The 22,546-nt window shown below is 49.6% G+C and overlaps 1 protein-coding gene across 1 annotated transcript in view; it reads left to right on the top strand.

Annotated features, from left to right (window-relative positions):
- Nucleotides 1-3,294: 3,294 nt before the first annotated feature.
- The window catches only part of LOC309545693 (uncharacterized protein), a gene marked incomplete at its 5' end in the record, with an annotated part of 101,172 nt that continues 81,920 nt past the window's right edge, over nucleotides 3,295-22,546 (top strand). The window contains one exon of the mRNA XM_082245029.1: nucleotides 3,295-3,364. Coding sequence (XP_082101155.1) covers nucleotides 3,295-3,364 — 70 coding nt within the window. The remainder of the gene's footprint in view (nucleotides 3,365-22,546) is intronic.

Consider the following 22,546-nt stretch of genomic DNA (forward strand, 5'->3'; position numbering starts at 1 on the left):
CATGCAGAAGCTGTAACAGGGTCATGGTCACTCACCTTCATGGATGTATGGCGGGATGCGAGGTGGCCGTCTTCCCACCTAGGCTTCGATTTGGCCGGGCTGTGAGTGGACGGTGTGGATGGTGAGGAGTCTGCAGAGCGCTCTGGCCTCAATTGCTTGTTTGCATGTGCCGTGTCTGAGCGCGCCGGTGACGTCACGGCCGCGACATGGCCAGGAGATACTAGAGGGCGGGCATCGCTAGTGTGCTGCGGGGCTCCGGCGCCATTTTTCATTGGTCCCGAGGCCGCCGGGTGAAAGAATTCCGATAGTTTACGGACCGCTGGAGGGTCCTTTCTGCTTCGCGACATGATGTGTGGGTGCCGTGGGTGTTCCCCCAGAGATCCCCGTTGTTCAGGTAGCCGGACACTCACGTAGATGGGCCGTAGATGTGGCTCTTAGCGGGCATGCAGCGGAGCTCCCTCTTCAAGCGGCCATACTGTTCGGCGGTCGCCACGCCCCCATTTTGGACTTTTTCACTTAGGGGTGTCCTTACTTTTGTTGCCAGTGGTTTAGACATTAATGGCTGTGTGTTGAGTTATTTTGAGGGGACATCAAATTTACACTGTTATACAAGCTGTAAACTCACTACTTTACATTGTAGCAAAGTGTCATTTCTTCAGTGTTGTCACATGAAAAGATAGAATAAAATATTCACAAAAATGTGAGGGGTGTACTCTCTTTTGTGATATACTGTGTATATCTATATATTTTTTAACCACTTCTGGACCGGAAGGATTTGCCCTCTTAATGACCAGGCCATTTTTTGCGATTCTGCACTGCATTATTTTAATGGAAAATTGCATGGTTATGCAACACTGTATCCAAATAAAAATTGATGTCCTTTTTTTCCCACAAATAGAGCTTTCTTTTGGTGGTATTGGATCACCTCTGCAGTTTTTATTTTTTGCGCTATAGACAAAAAAAGAGTGACAATACTGAAAATATCTGCTATATAACATTCCCCCAAAAAAAAATTAAAAATCTAAATTTTTTTTAACATTTTAGGCAATTTGTTTTCTGCTACATATTTTTGGTAAAAAAAAATCACAATACGCATATTTTGATTGGTTTGCGCAAAAGTTATCGCGTCTACTAACTACGGGAATGATTTATGTAGTTTTTATTGTTTGTTTGTTTTTTTTACTAGTAATGGCGGCGATCTGCGATTTTTAACAGTACTGCAACATTGCGGAGGGAAAGATCTGACCACTAACTGACATTTTTGACACTTTTGGGGGGACCAGTGACATTACTACAGTAATCAGTGCTAACAATATGCACTGTTACTGTAATAATGACACTGGCAGGGAAGGTTTTAACACTGCGGGGGATCAAGGGGTTATATGTGAGCCTAGGAGAGTGATTCTAACTGTATGGGAAGGGACTATATAGAAGGTGCTCTGTGATCATTTCAGAGAGAAGACCGGTCAGCTGTGTTTATGACAGCTGACCGTTCTTCTCTTTCAGCGGGGAGCGATTGCGGGTGGCCAGCGGCGATCGGAGCCGCCTGCCCCCTGCATCGGAGTCCCCACTGTTGAGTGGGAGCGTGCCGCCAGCTGCGCATGCTCGCCCCCTAGCTGCAGGTTCGCGACCGACGTAGCCCTACGTCGGTTCACGCAGGAGGGGCTGCCTGCCGCAGTATATCTGCGGCGGGCGGTCCTGAAGGGGTTAATAAGTGATCACATAATCTCTGTTCTCAGCTGCATCAGGAGCCTAGACAGCTATGGTGGAGAGGCAGCATTAGGCCCCTTTTCTCAGCGGGGGGATTGATCCGCCGATCCCCCACTGAGCAGGCGGATGGCAGCTCTGTCTCTGCGCTGTGTGCGGAGACAGAGCTGTAAGGTACCCGCTCTCCTCTATGGAGGAATTGGATGAGAACGGACCGCCTGTCCGTTCTCATCCGACCTGATCTGATGGACGGATGGAAAATAGGGTTTCCATCCATCCAGATTTGACGGATCGGATGTCAGCGGACATGTCTCCGCTGATATACGATGCCCCATAGAGATGCATGGGGCATCCGTTCAGATCCGCCAGAAAAACTGACAGGCGGATCTGAATGGTCCGCTAATGTGAAAGGGGCCTAACACTGATCTTTCCAGTTATTGGCTGTGCACACGAAATGCCAGCACAATTGGATTTAATTTTTATTGTGTTGGTCCTCTGGTCTTCCTTCTCCCAATCAGCCTGAAACCCCTACTTTTTCTTTAAAATAGTTGTGACTATAATTTTTGGGGCATGGGCCTACTTACACGGTAATTTCTCTAATATCATTGGAGGACAGGCAAACTGTGCTCTCATGTCTAGCGTGGTCAATTTGAAAATAAAAAGCAGGGGGACTGGCAGGATCACCAGGTATTTCACACTAAGGAAGATATACAAAGAGAACAGGATACTTTTTAACACAACAAGTACATAGTATACCAGGCACACATCAGGAATATGAAATATTGGGGTAACATATTCTTTAGGCTCTGGGTTCTGGGTCCTTAGCTGCATAACTTCAAAAGTATTACAGATTAAGGATTAGCATGGAAACCAGCATTTTTCAAAGAGGATCTCCAGACCCCCTCCAAAAAAAAATTCAAAGACAGCAGCTACAAATACTGTAGATGCTGTTTTTTAATAAAAGGATACTTACCTGTCCAAGGATCCAGTACTGTCCCGGGTCACCCGGGCCAGTTCTTCGCCGGTCTTTGGGTCCACGGCGCTGGCATGTTTACGAAGGGAACCCGGCTGTGACTCCTTGTGGCTTCACAGCCAGATTCCCACTGCACATACGAGAGCTGCACTGCACTTTGTGATCGGTCCCATGTGCCTCCTAGAATCTGTGACATGTCCCAGAAAGCTGCTGGCAAAGGAAGGGGGAAGGGAGGCAACTTCCTCCCGGGTGAAGTTCTGCTTTAAGAAGGAGAAACCATAAATGGCACACATCATGTTTCTATCAGTACAGGATTGCTTTATTTAGCATACTGGGATATTCCTAGATGCACTCGTGGGTAAAGGCATCCCTCTCTACACTTTTTTGCAAGGACATTCCAACCATAAAACATTTACAACTGACACTTGAAACCTTTATTACATGATGATGAAAACATAAGACATCAGTTACCTATCATCAGTAGCCAAGTTCAGCTGAAGGTAATGAAAGTGCAATATATACTTTCTCTATAAGGCTCAGTTCACACTGCGGTGACTTGGGATCCGACTTCTGAGACCCCAGGTCGTATGACATGTGAAATCCCATGTTAGTCAATGGAAGCTGTCCTAATTAGCATTACTGAAGTCGCTTTGACTTTAGAAAAGGTTCCTGTTCTGCTTCAAGGTGAATTCTATCCGACTTGTTCCCATAGACTTTAGTGGAAGTCGCCTCCAAGTCGGTTCCTCATCTATATTGATGCGATTTGGATCCGACATTACAGGAAGATTGGAAAAGAGAAATGGACAGAGGGTGCACCAGCCTAGCGCATTATCTTTAAAACAATTTATTGTAATAGACATATATACACATTATACTCACAAAACGATTATGAAACACGGACAATAAGCAATGAGGGACCAACAGGGGTCTCCACTGGGCATCCTCAGCTGCCGCAGGCCGTGGAAGGATGTAGACCTCCAAAAAACCTCTTACGCATTTTGCGGTGTTCCCCTTCGTCAGAGCACCCCGAAACCATTTTTTTTGGAGGTCTACATCCTTCCACGGCCTGCGGGAGCTGAGGATGCCCAGTGGAGACCCCTGGTGGTCCCTCATTGCTTATTGCCCGTGTTTCATAATCGTTTTGTGAGTATAATGTGTATATATGTCTATTACAATACATTTTTTAAAGATAATGCGCTAGGCTGGTGCGCCCTCTGTCCATTTCTCTTTTCCAGTATCTGCTTTGAGTTACCACGACCCGTTGAGAGTGGCAGCACAGCTTTAATTTACTACAATTTGACCTGAATCGCATTTTCAGGATACCAGCCGCAAGGCCACCCCTCAAGCGTAGGAGTCATTTGCTCTTTGTACATTACAGGAAGATTACCCAGGCATTCCCTGAAAGTAGCTTCAAAGTTGCTTCAAAGTCACATCAAGTAGTACGTAAGTTGCCAGCAAATCGCCAATAAGTCGCCTGGCAAAGTTGCACGACTGTCAGGTCGCGGCATTGTGAACCGAGCCTAAGAATAGATAGAGTAGGGAAGAGAAAAAATCCCTATGAAGTTATTTTTTGCTGTCTGTGTCCCAATAGGGAGCTTTTCCTTAATTTCCTGTTCTGAAAACACAAAGAAATAGGAGGAAATGTATCCAAAGTTAGTAGAACTCTCATGTTTGAGAGGTGTAATAGGAACATTTGTCCCCATTGGATAATTTCTCTTAACCTCTTTCTCTGATGACAACACATTTTTTTGGTTTTTCCACACTTTCTGAAAATAATCACCAGGGAATTAGAGGAGTTTATAACCAATATGGAAAGACAGCAGTAACAACTTGACATGGGTTCTACCCCTTCCCAAATCGATACAAAACAAAAAAAAAAATGTCAATGGCTTATTTGCATACTACAAGAACTGAGGGAAAATGGCTCCAAAGGGGTCACCAACAGCACTGAAACCCCTATTTCTGACCTTCATATTTTATCAAAAACCAAACAAATGAATGTCTGGAGTTCTTAAGGGTTTTGCAGGAGCAGAGTTGGCAATGGGGGTAAGAGATAGTGGTGGAGTCAGGTGGTCTGGGTCAATAACAAGCAAGGCCGGAATTAGTTACTTAGTTACATAGTTACATAGTAGGTGAGGTTGAATAAAGACAATAGTCCATCCAGTTCAACCTGTGTAGGTGTGTGTGGCTGTAATCATCTCACATAGCCCTTAATGTTCTGATCCTTGAGATGCACGTCCAATAGTCTTTTGAAAGCCACCATACTACCCGCAGAAACCACTTCTTGTGGTAGAGAATTCCACAATCTTGTAGCCCTAACAGTAAAGAACCCCCCACATTGCCTCCTCTAATCGCATTGTATGCCCCCGAATCGCATTGTATGCCCCCGGCAGGGGGCTCAGGAACAAAGTACTGTAGCTGGTGAGAATTCAAAGCACCTGCCACCATAAGGGGAAGAGTTTAAATACCCTCCTTTGCATTCCCAGAATCAATGACTCACCCCAATGCACACTAATGCATGTGTACTTAAGCACATGCACCAACATGGACTAGCACACATGTGAAAACACAAACAGAGAGGACCAGACCCCTGGATTTACAAATGTGGATCCTAGTGGTACCTTAACAGTATCTAGGTCAGGAAGGATGATTTGGGATTAGTGCTGAAGGAACACTCCAAAGTTTGTGCCAGTGGGAGGAAAAATGCCTGTTGTTGAGGGGTCATTGGATTCAAATATGCCCCAATGTTTGTATGTATGGGAGGAAGAATGCCCTTACATTAGTGTCTGTGGGAGAAAGAAAGCCTAAGCATTTGTTTCTGAGCAAGGAAGAATTTCCTGGCATAGGGATACATGGGAAGAAGAATTTCCCAACAATAGTGTCTATGGAATTTAAAAAGCCTTGGCAATATTTGTTGGCTGAATTATGCACCAATGTGTTTAATGGAGGACAAATCCCTTGGCACCGTTGTCCATGGGAGAAAGAATGCCCTGCAGGAACCCCTCCAGCATTAGTGTCAGTTGGCAAAACCCTCCTAACTTTTGTGTTGTGTCAGTAGGGAAATCAAAAAAACAACAACCACCTACCCCACCACCACTTAAAGCAGAGTTTCGGCCACCAAAAAAATACTTCCGGGGCTGCAGCATCATCCCTGCACAGCTTCTGGGCATGCCCAGAAGCTGTTTAGCAAGGTATGACGCGCCTGCACCGGAACTGACGTCGGGGCCGCTGCAGGCGCATTGATTCCTGGGAGCGATGACGTTCAGTTCCCAGGAATCATTGCAAAGCGGAAGTGACGGCGCGGGCCGCGGCCGCCGAGGGAGGAAGTGGAAGAAAGGTGAGTATATTTTTCTGCAATTACAAGGTAAGTAAAAAAAAAAAAATCGTAATTATCCATTTCTGTTTCAGGTGACCTAGAAGCAAGTGGATGGCCCAAAATCGACTATGTCGATTTTGGAGCCGGAACTCCGCTTTAACCGGTTGCCGACCGCCGCACAACTATATACTGCGGCGGTCAGCCCCGGCCAGGCAGAGTGACGTATCGGTACGTCACTCGCCTGTCACTGACTTGCGAGCCTATCGCGGGCGGGCGCGCGCCCGCCGAGGCGCGCGCCCGCCGCGGCTCGTTCACAGGCAAGTCAGTGCGTGTGACCGGCGGACTCGATGTCCGCCAGTCACACTGCGATCGCTCCTGTGAAGGGAGAAAGACAGAGCAGCTTGTGTAAACAAGCTGCCTGTCAGTTCTCCCTGTGTAAAAGTAAAGATCTGACCGTTCTACTATGTAGAACGGTTGATCTTTGCTTTTACACCAATAGGAATGTCCCTACTCAGTAGAAAGCACGCCCCTAGGACACACTTAACCCCTCCCTGTCCAATAAAGTTAACCCCTTCCCTGCCAGTGTCATTTTTGCAGTAACAGTGCATATGTATAGCACTGATTACTGCAGTAATGTCACTGGTAACCCCAAAAGTGTCAAAAATGTCAGTCAAGGGTCCGATCTGTCCGCCGCAATGTCGCAGTACCGAAAAAAAAATCGCAGATCGCCGCCATTACGCGTTAAAAAAAAAAAAACACCAAAAATGACAAAAATCTTTCTCTTTGTTAGTAAACGCGATAACTTTTGCGCAAACCAATCAAAATACGCTTTTTGCGATTTTTTTTACCAAACATAGGTAGCATAAAACAAATTGGCCGAAAAATGTTAAAAAATTTTGATTTTTACTTTTTTTTTTGGGGAATTTCATATAAAAAAATGTGAAAAATATTGTTATTTTTGCAAAATTTACGCTCTTTTTTTGTTTATAGCGCGTGATCAAAAAATCGCACAGGTGATCAAATACCACCAAAAGAAAGCTCTGTTTGTGGGAAAAAAAGGACGTCAAATTCGTTTAGGTACAGCGTCGCACGACCGCGCAATTGTCCGTTAAAGTCACGCAGTAAAAAATCGCAAAAAAACCCCTGGTCCTTTAGCAGCCAAATCCTCCGGGGCTTAAGTGGTTAAAGAAGAATTGTACAAAAAAATAATTGCTTAAACCCACAAATGCATTTTTTTCACCACTACTATTCCTTAATACTGGCTTTTAAATTTGCAAATGCAGCTATTTAGAAATTGGGTGAAAGGTTCAGCATTGGGAAACACTTTTTGATAGATAGAGAAATAGTGCTTTTTATATACAACTCTATAGATCAGACCAAAATGAGGAAGAAAGAGGGTCAGAGGGACTTGGTTCCAAATCAAGGACAGTCCCTCGAAATCAGAGACAGTTGGGAGCTATGAAATTGGGTGGGTTCAAACTCATAAACAAGAACAATTAAAGGGGCATTGTAGGCTATTTTAGGTGTTTATTTTTCATACGCAACTAAATGTTACATGTTCAATGTAAATAGCTTTATCAGTGTGAGTAAATGCTTAAAGTAGTACACTTTAACGAGATGACATTTTGGTTGCTAAGGCACTGTGTATCATAAACAATTGTTGTTTTTTTTTTTTTTTTTAGGAAGAACTGTTTTAAACTTTTGTGCATCCCAGTGCTGCTGTTCTCCTACAGTCACTTTGCAGCCACTTTCTGTCTACATTCGCTTGATTTAGTGGAGATGCAAGTCTTTGCTTCCTGATGGTAATGTAAAGGAATACTGGCTTTTTTCATAAGTCTCCCACCGAGTTGTTACTTTGCTTCTCTCCTTGTCCTTTTGTGTGACGTTATGGCCAGATTAGGGGGGTGAACTCAGTCTTGCTCAGAAGGTTTTAACCTCATGGGTATGAGTCATCTGTTGTTCTTTTACATAGCTGAATAAGGAAAGACCATGTAGGCGAGGGTTTGCCTTGCATGTGTGTTCCCCTTCAGGGAAACATTGAAACTCTCCCACTTACGTAGGAGGTAACACTGTCAATATCCCATACACTTCCCAACCCAGATAAAAACCCAAATAGTAAGCAATTGTGCTGCAAGTTTTAAAATGACTTGCTAAGCTATTGCTAGACTTGCCAGGCTTCACAAGTTTGTCACACAATTGCAGCAAGTCCGTATTGCGTGAGATCAACAGATGAACTTTCTTTGCAAACATTCTGCAAGTCTGCTGCAAATTCTGGTTCAGATATGCTGTGCAATAGTCATCCCACCACAGGGGTCACTGTGACTTGCATAGCTCTTGCTGTAGACTCACCACTGCAACCTTGCTCTTGCTAGAGACTTGCCACGCAAATTTGCTAAAATTGGAAAGGTGCCAACTAGAACTGGTGCTTCAAGTCTTCTGCGAGTGTACAGCTTGCCAGTAAAAATGTGCAGCAAGTTAACAAAACCTAAAATTCAACACTGCCACAGATTTGTGGCAAGTTATCCTTGCTATCTGGGAGAATACCCAAAGCTGAGAGAAAGAAATTGTAAGCCTTCCCTTTTGGAAAGGGACCACAAGACTGCAAGAGTGGTTTGGGTGTGCTGGAGAGGGAACACAGGCTGCTGCTCCTGCTGAGGGGACACAGGCTGCTGCTGCTGAGGGGACTCTGGCTGCTGCTACTGCTGAGGGGGACACAGGCTGCTGCTACTGCTGTGGGGACACAGGCTGCTGCTGCTGTGGGGACACAGGCTGTGCTACTGCTGAGGGGACACAGGCTGTGCTGCTGCTGAGGGGACATAGGCTACTGCTACTGCTGAGAGGGACACAGGCTGCTACTGCTAAAGGGACACAGGCTGCTGCTACTGCTGAGGGGACACAGGCTGCTGCTACTGCTGAGGGGGACACAAGCTGCTGCTCCTGCTGCTGAGGGGACACAGGCTGCTGCTCCTGCTGAGGGGACACAGGCTGCTCCTGCTGAGGGACACAGGCTGCTGCTGAGGGGACACAGGCTGCTGCTCCTCCTGAGGAGACACAGGCTGCTGCTACTGCTGAGGAGACACAGACTGCTGCTGCTGCTAAAGAGGACACAGGCTGCTGCTCCTGCTGAGAAGACACAGGCTGCTGCTCCTGCTGAGACGACACAGGCTGCTGCTCCTGCTGAGACGACACAGGCTGCTGCTACTGCTGAGGAGACACCGACTGCTGCTGCAGAGGGGACACAGGCTGCTGCTCCTGCTGAGGGGAAACGGGCTGCTGCTCCTGCTGAGGAGACACAGGCTGCTGCTACTGCTGAGGGGACACCGACTGCTGCTGTTGAGGGGACACAGGCTGCTGCTCCTGCTGAGGAGACACAGGCTGCTGCTCCTGCTGAGGAGACACAGGCTTCTGCTACTGCTGAGGGGACACAGGCTGCTGCTCCTGCTGAGGGGACACAGGCTGCTGCTCCTGCTGAGGGGACACAGGCTGCTGCTCCTGCTGACGGGACACAGGCTGCTGCTCCTGCTGACGGGACACAGGCTGCTCCTGCTGTGGGAACACATGCTGCTGCTACTGTTGAGGGGACACAGGCTGTTGCTACTGCTGAGGGACACAAGTTGCTGCTGCTGCCGAGGGGACACAGACTGCTGCTGCTGCTGAGGGGACACAGGCTGCTGCTGCTGAGGTGACACAGGCTGCAGCTACTGCTGAGGGTTCACAGGCTGCTGCTGCCGAGGAAACAAAGGCTGCTGCCACTGCCGAGGGGACACAGGCTGTTGCCGCTGCCGAGGGGACACAGGCTGCTGCCGAGTGGACACAGGCTGCTGCTACTGCTGAGAGGGACACAGGCTGTGCTACTGCTGAGGGGACACAGGCTGTGCTACTGCTGAGGGGACACAGGCTGTGCTACTGCTGAGGGGACACAGACTGCTGCTACTGCTGAGGGGGACACAGGCTGCTGCTACTGCTGAGGGGGACACAGTCTGCTTCTACTGCTGAGGGGGACACAGGCTGCCGCTACTGCTGAGGGGGACACAGGCTGCTGCTACTGCTGAGGGGGACACATGCTGCTGCTACTGCTGAGGAGACACAGGCTGCTGCTCCTGCTGAGGAGACACAGGCTGCTGCTCCTGCTGAGGGGACACCAACTGCTGCTGCTAAGGGGGCATAGGCTTCTGCTCCTGCTGAGGAGACACAGACTGCTGCTACTGCTGAGGGGACACAGGCTGCTGCTGCTGAGGTGACACAGGCTGCAGCTACTGCTGAGGGTTCACAGGCTGCTGCTGCTGCCGAGGAAACAAAGGCTGCTGCCACTGCCGAGGGGACACAAGTTGCTGCCGCTGCCGAGGGAACACAGGCTGCTGCCAAGTGGACACAGGCTGCTGCTACCCCTGAAGGGACACAGGCTACTGCTACCGCTGAGGAGACACAGGCTGTTGCTACTGCTGAGGGGGGCACAGGCTGCTACTGCTGAGGGGGACACAGGCTGCTGCTACTGCTGAGGGTAACACAGGCTGCTGCTACTGCTGAGCGGGACACAGGCTGCTGCTACTGCAGAGGGGACACAGGCTGCTGCTATTGCTGAGGGGACACAGGCTACTGCTACTGCTAAGGGGACACAGGCTGCTGCTGTTAAGGGGACAAAGGCTGCTGCTACTGCTGAGGGGGACACAGGCTGCTGCTACTGCTGAGGGGGGGACACAGGCTGCTGCTACTGCTAAGGGGATACCGACTGCTGCTGCTAAGGGGACAAAGGCTGCTGCTCCTGCTGAGGAGACACAGACTGTTGCTACTGCTGAGGGGACACAGGCTGCTGCTGCTGCTGAGGTGACACAGGCTGCTGCTACTGCTGAGGGTTCACAGGCTGCTGCTGCTGCCGAGGAAACAAAGGCTGCTGCCACTGCCGAGGGGGACACGGGCTGCTGCCGCTGCCGAGGGGACACAGGCTGCTGCCGCTGCCGAGGGGACACAGGCTGCTACCGCTGCCGAGGGGACACAGGCTGCTGCCGCTGCCGCTGCCGAGTGGACACAGGCTGCTGCTACTGCTGAGGGGACACAGGCTACTGCTACCACTGAGGGGACATAGCCTGTTGCTACTGCTGAGGGAGACACAGGCTACTGCTACTGCTGAGGGGGACACAGGCTGCTGCTACTGCTGAGGGGGACACAGGCTGCCGCTACTGCTGAGGGGGACACAGGCTGCTGCTACTGCTGAGGGGGACACATGCTGCTGCTACTGCTGAGGAGACACAGGCTGCTGCTCCTGCTGAGGAGACACAGGCTGCTGCTCCTGCTGAGGGGACACCAACTGCTGCTGCTAAGGGGGCATAGGCTGCTGCTCCTGCTGAGGAGACACAGACTGCTGCTACTGCTGAGGGGACACAGGCTGCTGCTGCTGAGGTGACACAGGCTGCAGCTACTGCTGAGGGTTCACAGGCTGCTGCCGAGGAAACAAAGGCTGCTGCCACTGCCGAGGGGACACAAGTTGCTGCCGCTGCCGAGGGAGCACAGGCTGCTGCCAAGTGGACACAGGCTGCTGCTACCCCTGAAGGGACACAGGCTACTGCTACCGCTGAGGAGACACAGGCTGTTGCTACTGCTGAGGGGGGCACAGGCTGCTACTGCTGAGGGGGACACAGGCTGCTGCTACTGCTGAGGGTAACACAGGCTGCTGCTACTGCTGAGCGGGACACAGGCTGCTGCTACTGCAGAGGGGACACAGGCTGCTGCTATTGCTGAGGGGACACAGGCTACTGCTACTGCTAAGGGGACACAGGCTGCTGCTGTTAAGGGGACAAAGGCTGCTGCTACTGCTGAGGGGGACACAGGCTGCTGCTACTGCTGAGGGGGGACACAGGCTGCTGCTACTGCTAAGGGGATACCGACTGCTGCTGCTAAGGGGACAACGGCTGCTGCTCCTGCTGAGGAGACACAGGCTGCTGCTACTGCTGAGGGTTCACAGGCTGCTGCTGCCGAGGAAACAAAGGCTGCTGCCACTGCCGAGGGGGACAAGGGCTGCTGCCGCTGCCGAGGGGACACAGGCTGCTGCCGCTGCCGAGGGGACACAGGCTGCTACCGCTGCCGAGGGGACACAGGCTGCTGCCGCTGCCGAGTGGACACAGGCTGCTGCTACCGCTGAGGGGACACAGGCTACTGCTACCACTGAGGGGACATAGCCTGTTGCTACTGCTGAGGGAGACAAAGGCTACTGCTACTGCTGAGGGGGACACAGGCTGCTGCTACTGCTGAGGGGGACACAGGCTGTGCTGCTGCTGAGGGGACATAGGCTACTGCTACTGCTGAGGGGGACACAGGCTGCTGCTACTGCTGAGAGGACACAGGCTGCTGCTACTGCTGAGGGGGACATAGGCTGCTGCTACTGCTGAGGGGACACAGGCTGCTGCTACTGCTGAGAGGGACACAGGCTGCTGCTACTGCTGAGGGGACACAGGCTTCAGCTGCTGTGGGGACACAGGCTGTGCTACTGCTGAGGGGACACAGGCTGTGCTGCTGCTGAGGGGACATAGGCTACTGCTACTGCTGAGGAGACATAGGCTACTGCTACTGCTGAGGGGGACACAGGCTGCTACTGCTGAGGGGACACAGGCTGCTGCTGTTAAGGGGACAAAGGCTGCTGCTACTGCTGAGGGGGACACAGGCTGCTGCTACTGCTAAGTAGATACCGACTGCTGCTGCTAAGGGGACAAAGGCTGCTGCTCCTGCTGAGGAGACACAGACTGTTGCTACTGCTGAGGGTTCACAGGCTGCTGCTGCCGAGGAAACAAAGGCTGCTGCCACTGCCGAGGGGGACACGGGCTGCTGCCGCTGCCGAGGGGACACAGGCTGCTGCCGCTGCCGAGGGGACACAGGCTGCTACCGCTGCCGAGGGGACACAGGCTGCTGCTGCTGCCACTGCCGAGTGGACACAGGCTGCTGCTACCGCTGAGGGGACACAGGCTACTGCTACCACTGAGGGGACATAGCCTGTTGCTACTGCTGAGGGGGGCACAGGCTGCTGCTGCTGAGGGGACAAAGGCTGCTGCTACTGCTGAGGGGACAAAGGCTGCTGCTACTGCTGAGGCAACACAGGCTGCTGCTACTGCTGAGGGGGACACAGGCTGTGCTGCTGCTGAAGGGACATAGGCTACTGCTACTGCTGAGGGGGACACAGGCTGCTGCTACTGCTGAGAGGACACAGGCTGCTGCTACTGCTGAGGGGGACATAGGCTACTGCTACTGCTGAGGGGACACAGGCTGCTGCTACTGCTGAGAGGGACACAGGCTGCTGCTACTGCTGAGGGGACACAGGCTTCAGCTGCTGTGGGGACACAGGCTGTGCTACTGCTGAGGGGACACAGGCTGTGCTGCTGCTGAGGGGACATAGGCTACTGCTACTGCTGAGGAGACATAGGCTACTGCTACTGCTGAGGGGGACACAGGCTGCTACTGCTGAGGGGACACAGGCTGCTGCTGTTAAGGGGACAAAGGCTGCTGCTCCTGCTGAGGAGACACAGACTGTTGCTACTGCTGAGGGGACACAGGCTGCTGCTGCTGCTGAGGTGACACAGGCTGCTGCTACTGCTGAGGGTTCACAGGCTGCTGCTGCTCGAGGAAACAAAGGCTGCTGCCACTGCCGAGGGGGACACGGGCTGCTGCCGCTGCCGAGGGGACACAGGCTGCTGCCGCTGCCGAGGGGACACAGGCTGCTACCGCTGCAGAGGGGACACAGGCTGCTGCTGCTGCCACTGCCGAGTGGACACAGGCTGCTGCTACCGCTGAGGGGACACAGGCTACTGCTACCACTGAGGGAACATAGCCTGTTGCTACTGCTGAGGGGGGCACAGGCTGCTGCTGCTGAGGGGACAAAGGCTGCTGCTACTGCTGAGGGGACAAAGGCTGCTGCTACTGCTGAGGCGACACAGGCTGCTGCTACTGCTGAGGGGGACACAGGCTGTGCTGCTGCTGAGGGGACATAGGCTACTGCTACTGCTGAGGGGGACACAGGCTGCTGCTACTGCTGAGAGGACACAGGCTGCTGCTACTGCTGAGGGGGACATAGGCTGCTGCTGCTGCTGAGGGGACACAGGCTGCTGCTATTGCTGAGAGGGACACAGGCTGCTGCTACTGCTGAGGGGACACAGGCTTCAGCTGCTGTGGGGACACAGGCTGTGCTACTGCTGAGGGGACACAGGCTGTGCTGCTGCTGAGGGGACATAGGCTACTTCTACTGCTGAGGAGACATAGGCTACTGCTACTGCTGAGGGGGACACAGGCTGCTACTGCTGAGGGGACACAGGCTGCTGCCGCTGCCGAGGGGACACAGGCTGCTGCCGCTGCCTAGTGAACACAGTCTGCCGCTACCTACTGCTACCGCTGAGGGGACACAGGCTACTGCTACCACTGAGGGGACATAGGCTGTTGCTACTGCTAAGGGGGGCACAGGCTGCTGCTTCTGAGGGCACACAGGCTTCTGCTGCTGTGGGGACACAGGCTGTGCTACTGCTGAGGGGACACAGGCTGTGCTGCTGCTGAGGGAACATCGGCTACTGCTACTGCTGAGGGGGACACAGGCGGCTACTGCTGAGGGGGACACAGGCTGTTGCTACTGCTGAGGGGGACACAGGCTGCTGCTACTGCTGAGGGGGACGCAGGCTGCTGCTGTTGAGGGGACAGTAAACATGGCTTAGCGTTGCTCACAGGCTGCTTCTGAAAGAGGTGAACTCATGCTACAGGAGGACAGTAAATGCTGAGTTCTGTGCTGCACCAGCTTGCTGCTGTGTGCTGGTAAGCTGTGTGCCAGGGCTCTGATGCTGACATGCAAGGCTTTAAAATTCTTCTGCTTTCATGGGTTATCAATGTCTTTGACACTGGGTTCACACTAGTGCGTGGAAAACACTGCATGTCATTTGCACAGGCATTGCACCACATTCACATGTGATGTCTGTGCGGTGTGATTGAAACAATATACTTTGGCGCTGTTGCTCAAATGTGATCACACCTCACCAAAATGGTGCAGAACCCTTTTTTTTCCCCCACACCTGAATCGCATTGCATGGGTTCACACCCATGCGATGCCATTCTGGTACTCGCACTGCATTTTGCAATCTGTTTCGGGGTGTTTTTAATCTAACATTGACACCCGCAGAATATCGCATGGAGTGCGATGCGATGTAGGGAATCGCAGAAAATCTGGTGCATTTCCTGCATTGCATCAGTTTGAACCAGTGAAAAGTGAAATCTCAAGTACTACACAAAACAAGACTAACAAGTCTTTAAGGACAAACTACAGAGCAAAGGGGGTAGAGATCAGAAGAGGTTACAGTGTTTAAAGTGCCTAGAAAAAACAAGAGAAAAAGAAATATTTATGCAAAAATGTAGGTGTTCCTCCTGTCTGCATTGTCCAAATATTTAACCTGGGCTGGGTCAAGCATGTGGATAACAATGATGGAAACTGTAGTTTTGGGAACCAAAATAAATAGTTTTATACATAGAAAATAAAATATAGTTGAAAGCTAACAGCTATATGAATGCAACATACTTAAAGCTTGAATACACCTTTTGCTTACAGCAAATAAAAATGTAAAGGGTATGTTACCCCAATATTTCATATTCCTGATGTGTGTCTGTTGTACCTGTTGTACCTTGTACTTAAAAAGCATCCTATTCTCTTTGTATTACTTCCTTTTGTTACCTATTTCAAACTGTCCGTGCTAGGCTTGAGAGCACATCAATTTTCTGGCTGTACTGAGATCACAGTCTGCCTGTCCTCCAATGATCAGACTTTTGCTGACACCTCCCTTTCCGCTATTCACTGGGAAGATCAGTGTACTGTTCTGCATCCCTATCTCTCTAAGGCTGGCCATACATTACACAATTTTCTTACTCAACGTCCTTTAGATTTACCTTCAACTATGTAGTGAAAGGGCCTGCCTGATTGCATATGAATTGAAAGTGTTTAGGTTTGACCTCCTATTATATGGTTTTCGGTTAATCTAAAGTTAAAATGTAGAAGAAGATTGTATAATGTATGGCCAGCCTTAAACTCTTATGCAGCTGCCCCCCTTTCCAAAGGGGGGCAGCTGCATAAGCTGCAAACTAGTGATGGACGAACATCGGACGGGGCGGTTTGCAAACACGACCCGCAAACTTTCGCAAATGTTCGCGAACCGCAAGTTCGTGGCGGACCCCATTCACTTCAATGGCAGGCGAACATTAAAAACCTCCAGGTCATATTTGCAGCCACAAAATACTTACTAGCTGTGCACACATAGTCCCACAACATGGACACTGACATACCAGAAGTATTGCTATTGGAAAAGTTGCCATAAAATTTTTTATTTTTTTTTTAGCCAAAAAATGTATTTATTTTTTTCTAAATCAGCCAGAACTGATAGCGGCCAGTAAATACATGTCAAATACATATAGGGTCCATTCACATGTCTGTAAAATGGGTCCACATCTGTTCCACAATTTAGCGGAACGTTTACAGACCCATTGATTTTCAATGTCAGTCTTAAAAATTAGGCATTCACAGGATAAAGAAGTAAGTGTTGGCCAGTACAGGCCCCAAAAATTAGCCCACAGGTGTTCACCTAACAGCAAAGAACTTGGTATTCTGTGGCTGGAGGTACATTAGGCATTCACAGGATACAGAAGTGTCGGCCAGTACAGGCCCCAAAAATTAGCCCACAGGCGTTCATCTGACAGCAAAGAACTTGGTATTCTGTGGCTGGAGGTACATTAGGCATTTACAGGATACAGAAGTAAGTGTCGGCCAGTACAGGCCCCAAAAATTGGCCAACAGGCGTTCACCTGACAGCAAAGAACTTGGTATTCTGTGGCTGGAGGTACATTAGGCATTCACAGCGATACAGAAGTAAGTGTCGGCCAGTACAGGCCCCAAAAATTAGCCCACAGGCGTTCACCTGACAACAAAGAACTTGGTATTCTGTGGCTGGAGGTACATTAGGCATTCACAGCGATACAGAAGTAAGTGTCGGCCAGTACAGGCCCCTAAAATTAGGCATTCAACAGACATAAAAAGCCTTTTATGCCGCTGTATTTACATAAGACAGGGACCATGAATTGTTATGGGTGGTGGCGGATATTTGTGGGCTGTCATGAGGAATTGTAATCAAACATGGTCTACTGGTCACTAGTGATGTCGCGAACATAAAATTTAATGTTCGCGAACGGCAAACGCGAACTTCCGCAAATGTTCGCAAACCGGCGAACCGGGCGAACCGGGCGAACAGCCATAGACTTCAATAGGCAGGCGAATTTTAAAACCCACAGGGACTCTTTCTGGCCACAATAGTGATGGAAAAGTTGTTTCAAGGGGACTAACGCCTGGACTGTGGCATGCCGGAGGAGGATCCATGGCAAAACTCCCATGGAAAATTACGTAGTTGACGCAGAGTCTGGTTTTAATCCATAAAGGGCATAAATCACCTAACATTCCTAAATTGTTTGGAATAACGTGCTTTAAAACATCCAGTGTGTGTATACGATCAGGTATGATGTTGTATCGATCAGGTAGTGTAAGGGTTACGCCCGCTTCACAGTGACAGACCAAACTCTGACAGACCAAACTCCCAGTTTAACGCACTGCAAACAACCGCAAACAGACCAGAACCGACCAAAATGGGACAGGAACTGGGCTTTAAGGGTTAGGGTTAGGTTTAGTGTTAGGAAATAGGGTTAGGGTTATGGTGCGATACTTAGGGTTAGAGTTAGTAACCCTACCCCCACGCCTCTAACCCTAACCCTCTAACCCTAAGCACTAAAAATAACCCTAACCCTAGCCCTAACCCTAACCCTAGCCCTAACCCTAATTCTAATTTTTTTCTGGTTCTGGACATGCTACAGAGCTGAAACTTCACAGGTACACTTTTTAGACCCCCCAGACACCAAATCACACAAAAGTTCTTAAAAAGTGTAATTTTTGATAGAGAGACAATTATTGGAAAAATTAAAAAAAAATAAAAATAAAAAAATAAAAAATCTCTTTGGATTTAGTGTCGGGGGGGGTCTAAAAAGTGTACCTGTGAAGTTTCAGCTCTGTAGCATGTCCGGAACCAGAAAAAAAGACCCTAAGCACTAAAAATAACCCTAACCTTAGCCATGACCCTAACCCTAGCCCTAGCCCTAACCCTAGCCCTAACCCTAGCCCTAACCCTAGCCCTAACCCTAATTCTAATTTTTTTTTCTGGTTCTGGACATGCTACAGAGCTGAAACTTCACAGGTACACTTTTTAGACCCCCCAGACAATAAATCCAAAGAAATTTTAATTTTTTTTTTAATTTTTTTTTAATTTTTCCAATAATTGGCTCTCTATCAAAAATTAAAATTTTTAAAAACGTTTTTAGTGTGATTTAGTGTCTGGGGGGGGGGGGTCTAAAAAGTGTACCTGTGAAGTTTCAGCTCTGTAGCATGTCCAGAACCAGAAAAAAAGATAATTTTTTCAGTAGAGCAGGGATGGTGGGAACCCTCCTTTTATAATTATATGATCTTTTTTTTTCTGGTTCTGGACATGCTACAGAGCTGAAACCTCACAGGTACACCTTTTAGACCCACCAGACACTAAATCCAATTTTTAAGTTTTTTTTTAAAAATTTTTCAATAATTGGCTGTCTATCAAAAATGACAATTTTTAAGAACTTTTTTTTGTGTGATTTAGTGTCTGAGGGGGGGGGGGGTCTAAAAGATGTACCTGTGAAGTTTCAGCTCTGTAGCATGTCCAGAACCAGAAAAAAAGATCCTTTTCCAGTAGAGCAGGGGTGGTGGGAACCCTCCTTTTACACCTATATGATCTTTCTTTTCTGGTTCTGGACATGCTACAGAGCTGAAACTTCACAGGTACACTTTTTAGACCCCCCCCCCCCCCGACACTAATCCAAAAAAAGTCATGCCTGCCTCCAAAAATGCCTGATAAATATATAGAAAAGAAATAAATAAAAAAATAAAAGCAGACTGATATACCAGCCCTAAAAAGGGCTTTTTGGGGTGCTGTCAGAATGCTGTCCTTACAGCAGGAGTGGACACAGAACACTGGCCTAGCTAATGATTTCCCTATCAATTCAACAGCAGCAGCAGCACTCTCCCTGCTCTAACTAACTCTGCAGCTTCAGAATGAATCCAAGATGGATGCTGCCCTTGCTTTTTTATAGGAGGTGGGAGGGTCTGGGAGGGAGGGTATGCTGATTGACTGGAATGTGTCTGCTGACTGTGAGGTACAGGGTCAAAGTTTGCTCAATGATGATGTATAGGAGGTGGACCGAACATCGCATATGTTCGTCCGCCGAGGCGAACGCGAACATGCGAAGTTCGCGACATCTCTACTGGTCACGTGCTGAATTCCTCCGAGATCCATGCCTCATTAATTTTTATAAATGTGAGGTAGTCAACACTGTCGTGAGCTAGGCAAGTGCGCTTATCTGTCACGATACTCACTGCTGTGCTGAACATCCTTTCAGACAGGACACTGGACGAGGGGCAAGCCAACAGTTCCATTGCAAATTCTGCAAGCTCTGGCCAGAGGTCAAGCCTGCCCACCCAGTAGTCCAGGGGTTCATCACTTCTCAGAGCGTCCACATCGGCCGTTAACCCGATGTAGTCAGACACCTGTTGATCTAGGCATTCCCTGATGCTGGACCTGGAGGACAGCTGTGGATGGGTCGGCTGAAATAATGATCTCATATCTGAAGTGACCAACACATCTTCAAACCACCCTCTTCTTGCAGGTGCTGTTGGATTGCTACCTGCAACTGTTTCTCTGTGAGTGGAAATTCCTCTGCCAGCGCACGCCAAAGCAGAATGCAGCATTTCTCGAAGCAAGGCCTGGAAGTGCTGCATTCTGACTGCCCTCTGTGATGGTGGTAACATTTCCACCATTTTTTGTTTGTACCGGGGGTCTAAGTACGTTGCCACCAAGTACAGGTCCTTGCTCTTTATGCTTTTTATATGGGGGTCCATCTTAAAACACTGGAGCATGAAGGCCCCCATTTGCACTAAACTTGAAATGGTGTAGTGGCCTGGCTCCTGCTCATCATCCAGGATAATGTCGTCCTCGTTCTCCTCCCCCCGTCCACGGACAACACCAGGGATCCCAGAAAGGTTTAAAGCATGCTCTTCTTGCTCCTCATCTGCCCCAGCACCATCCTCCTCCGACTCCTCTTCAGACTCCTGTTGTTGACTTGTCTCATATGGAGTAGCCCCCCATGGGAATTCATCCAGCATTGCAACTTCCTCATCTTCCTGCTCCTTGACAGCTTGATCAATGACACGACACAATGCACGCTCCAGAAAAAAGGCGTAAGGTACGATGTCACTGATGGCGCCCTGGCTGCGACTGACCAGCTTGGTGATCTCATCAAATGGCCGCAGAAGTCTGCATGCGTTGCGCATGAGCAGCCACTGGCGCTGTGAAAAAACCATGCTCCCCAGAACCTGTCCTGCCGCAGAGTTCGCACAGGTAGTCGTTAACTGCACATTTCTGCTGGAGCAGCAAATCAAGCATATACAAGGTTGAGTTCCATCACGTCGGGCAGTCACAAATAAGACGTCTGACAGGCAGGTTGTGTCGCCGCTGAATGTCAGTAAGGCGAGCCATGGCTGTGTAAGATCTTCTGAAATGGCCCGAGATTTTCCTGGCCTGCCGCAAGACGTCCTGGACCCCAGGGTATTTGGCAACAAATCGCTGCAAGACCGAGTTCAGGACATGTGCCATGCATGGCACGTGTGTAATTTTGCCCTGTTTCAGCGCACTCAGCAGATTGGCACTGCTGTCGCACACCACTTTACCAATTGTCAAATTGAGCGGTGTTAGCCACTGATCTGCCTGTGAACGCAAAGCTGAAAGGAGTGAAGGACCAGTGTGGCTCTTGGCTTCCAGGCACAATAGCCGCAGCACAGCATGGCAACGTCTCACCTGGCATGTCGAATAGGTTCTGAAGATCTTGGGTGGCGCAGCGGAAGAGACGGTAGCAGCGGAAAAGGTGGAGTCAGCGAGGAGGAGAGGGAGGATGGAATAGAATGAGGAGAAGAAGAGGCAGGCCTGCATACAATCCGTGGCGGTAAAACCAAATCTACACCGGTGCCATGGGTTAAATGCTTGACGGCTGTCAGAAGGTTCACCCAGTGGGCAGTAAAAGTTATATACCTTCCCTGCCCGTGTTTGCTAGACCACGTGTCTGTGGTCAGATGTAACTTGGCACCGACACTGTGTGCAAGAGATACATTCACTTGCCACTGAACATGGCCATATAGCTCTGGGATGCCCTTCTGCGAGAAATATTTCCTTCCTGGGACCTTCCATTGTGGTGTTCCAATGGCCACAAGTTTTTTAAAGGCCTCCAAGTCCACTAGTTTATATGGCAGTAGTTGGCGGGCTATCAGTTACGACAAGCCAGCAGTCAACCATTGGGCAAGAGGGTTATCTGGCATCATTATTTTTTTACGCTCCAACATTTGGGCCACGGAAGCCTGCCTTTTTGCAGAAAAACTTGAGAACGGCATGATGGAAGGTGGAGTGGAAGACAATTGTGAGGAGAGAGGAGAAGGAGAAGGATTAAAGGCTGGACAGTGAGAGCCTCGAGTGTGGCTTTGTGGGTTCTGACGGCATTGCTCCCACTGGGCTCGGTGATGGGAGTCCAGGTGTCTTCTTAAGGCGGTCGTCTGTAGGTGAGTGTTGGGCTTACCGTGACTTATGCGTTGACTGCAAAGGCTGCAGATGGCAACACTATTGTCAGCAGCGGACAGGTTAAAAAAAAACACACTGCGGAGCCATGTGGCGGTGTCCTGGGAACGCCGGATGTGACCGTACATAATTGATGGCTCGCTCCTGATACATTACCAGTCTGGTTTGTCCCTCCTGTGCAATGTAAGTTCGGCCTGCTTCTCCTTCCTATCTGCTGGTCCATCTCTCCCTCTGAACTCCCCTCCTCTTCCTCTCTTGTGGGCACCCACGTGACGTCCATAGACACGTCAGCATCGAAGTCATCTTCCCCACCACTAACATTTGAGATCTCGGAGTAGGCAGCAACAGTGGGGACCAACCTCCTTGGGCTGACCTGGGTATTGTCGTCAGACTGCTGAGTGGCGGCTGTTGCTACCTCCTCTTCCTGATCCGATGCCAAGAATGGCTGCGCATCGTAAAAGTCTTGTGATGGATCAGAAAATAATTCCTGTGACTCAAGCGGAGGGTATATGGTGGTGGTGGTGTTGATCAGGATATCGGTGTATTGTTGTTTTTTTTGCCTTCTGCTGATACATCCCCTTGCCCAGCTCTTCACTGGGAAGATCGGTGCACTACTGTTTCTCTGTCTCCTGTTGATCTGTCCTCCGCCCCTTCCCCCATTTATATTTTATTTTGTCTGTATGTTTACTTATTTTTTAATTTTTATTTAAATAAATATACTGTATATGTTTTTATATATATATCTATATATATCTATATATTTTTTTTTTTTAAAGAATAAAAACAAAAGACAAGAACAAGGTGGGATTTAGGCTGTTGTACAAAAAATTAAATAAAAAATAAGACGGCTGTCCA

This window comes from Pelophylax lessonae (assembly GCF_965119305.1).
Source record: "Pelophylax lessonae genome assembly, chromosome: 1".
NCBI classification, from domain to species: Eukaryota; Metazoa; Chordata; class Amphibia; order Anura; family Ranidae; genus Pelophylax; species Pelophylax lessonae.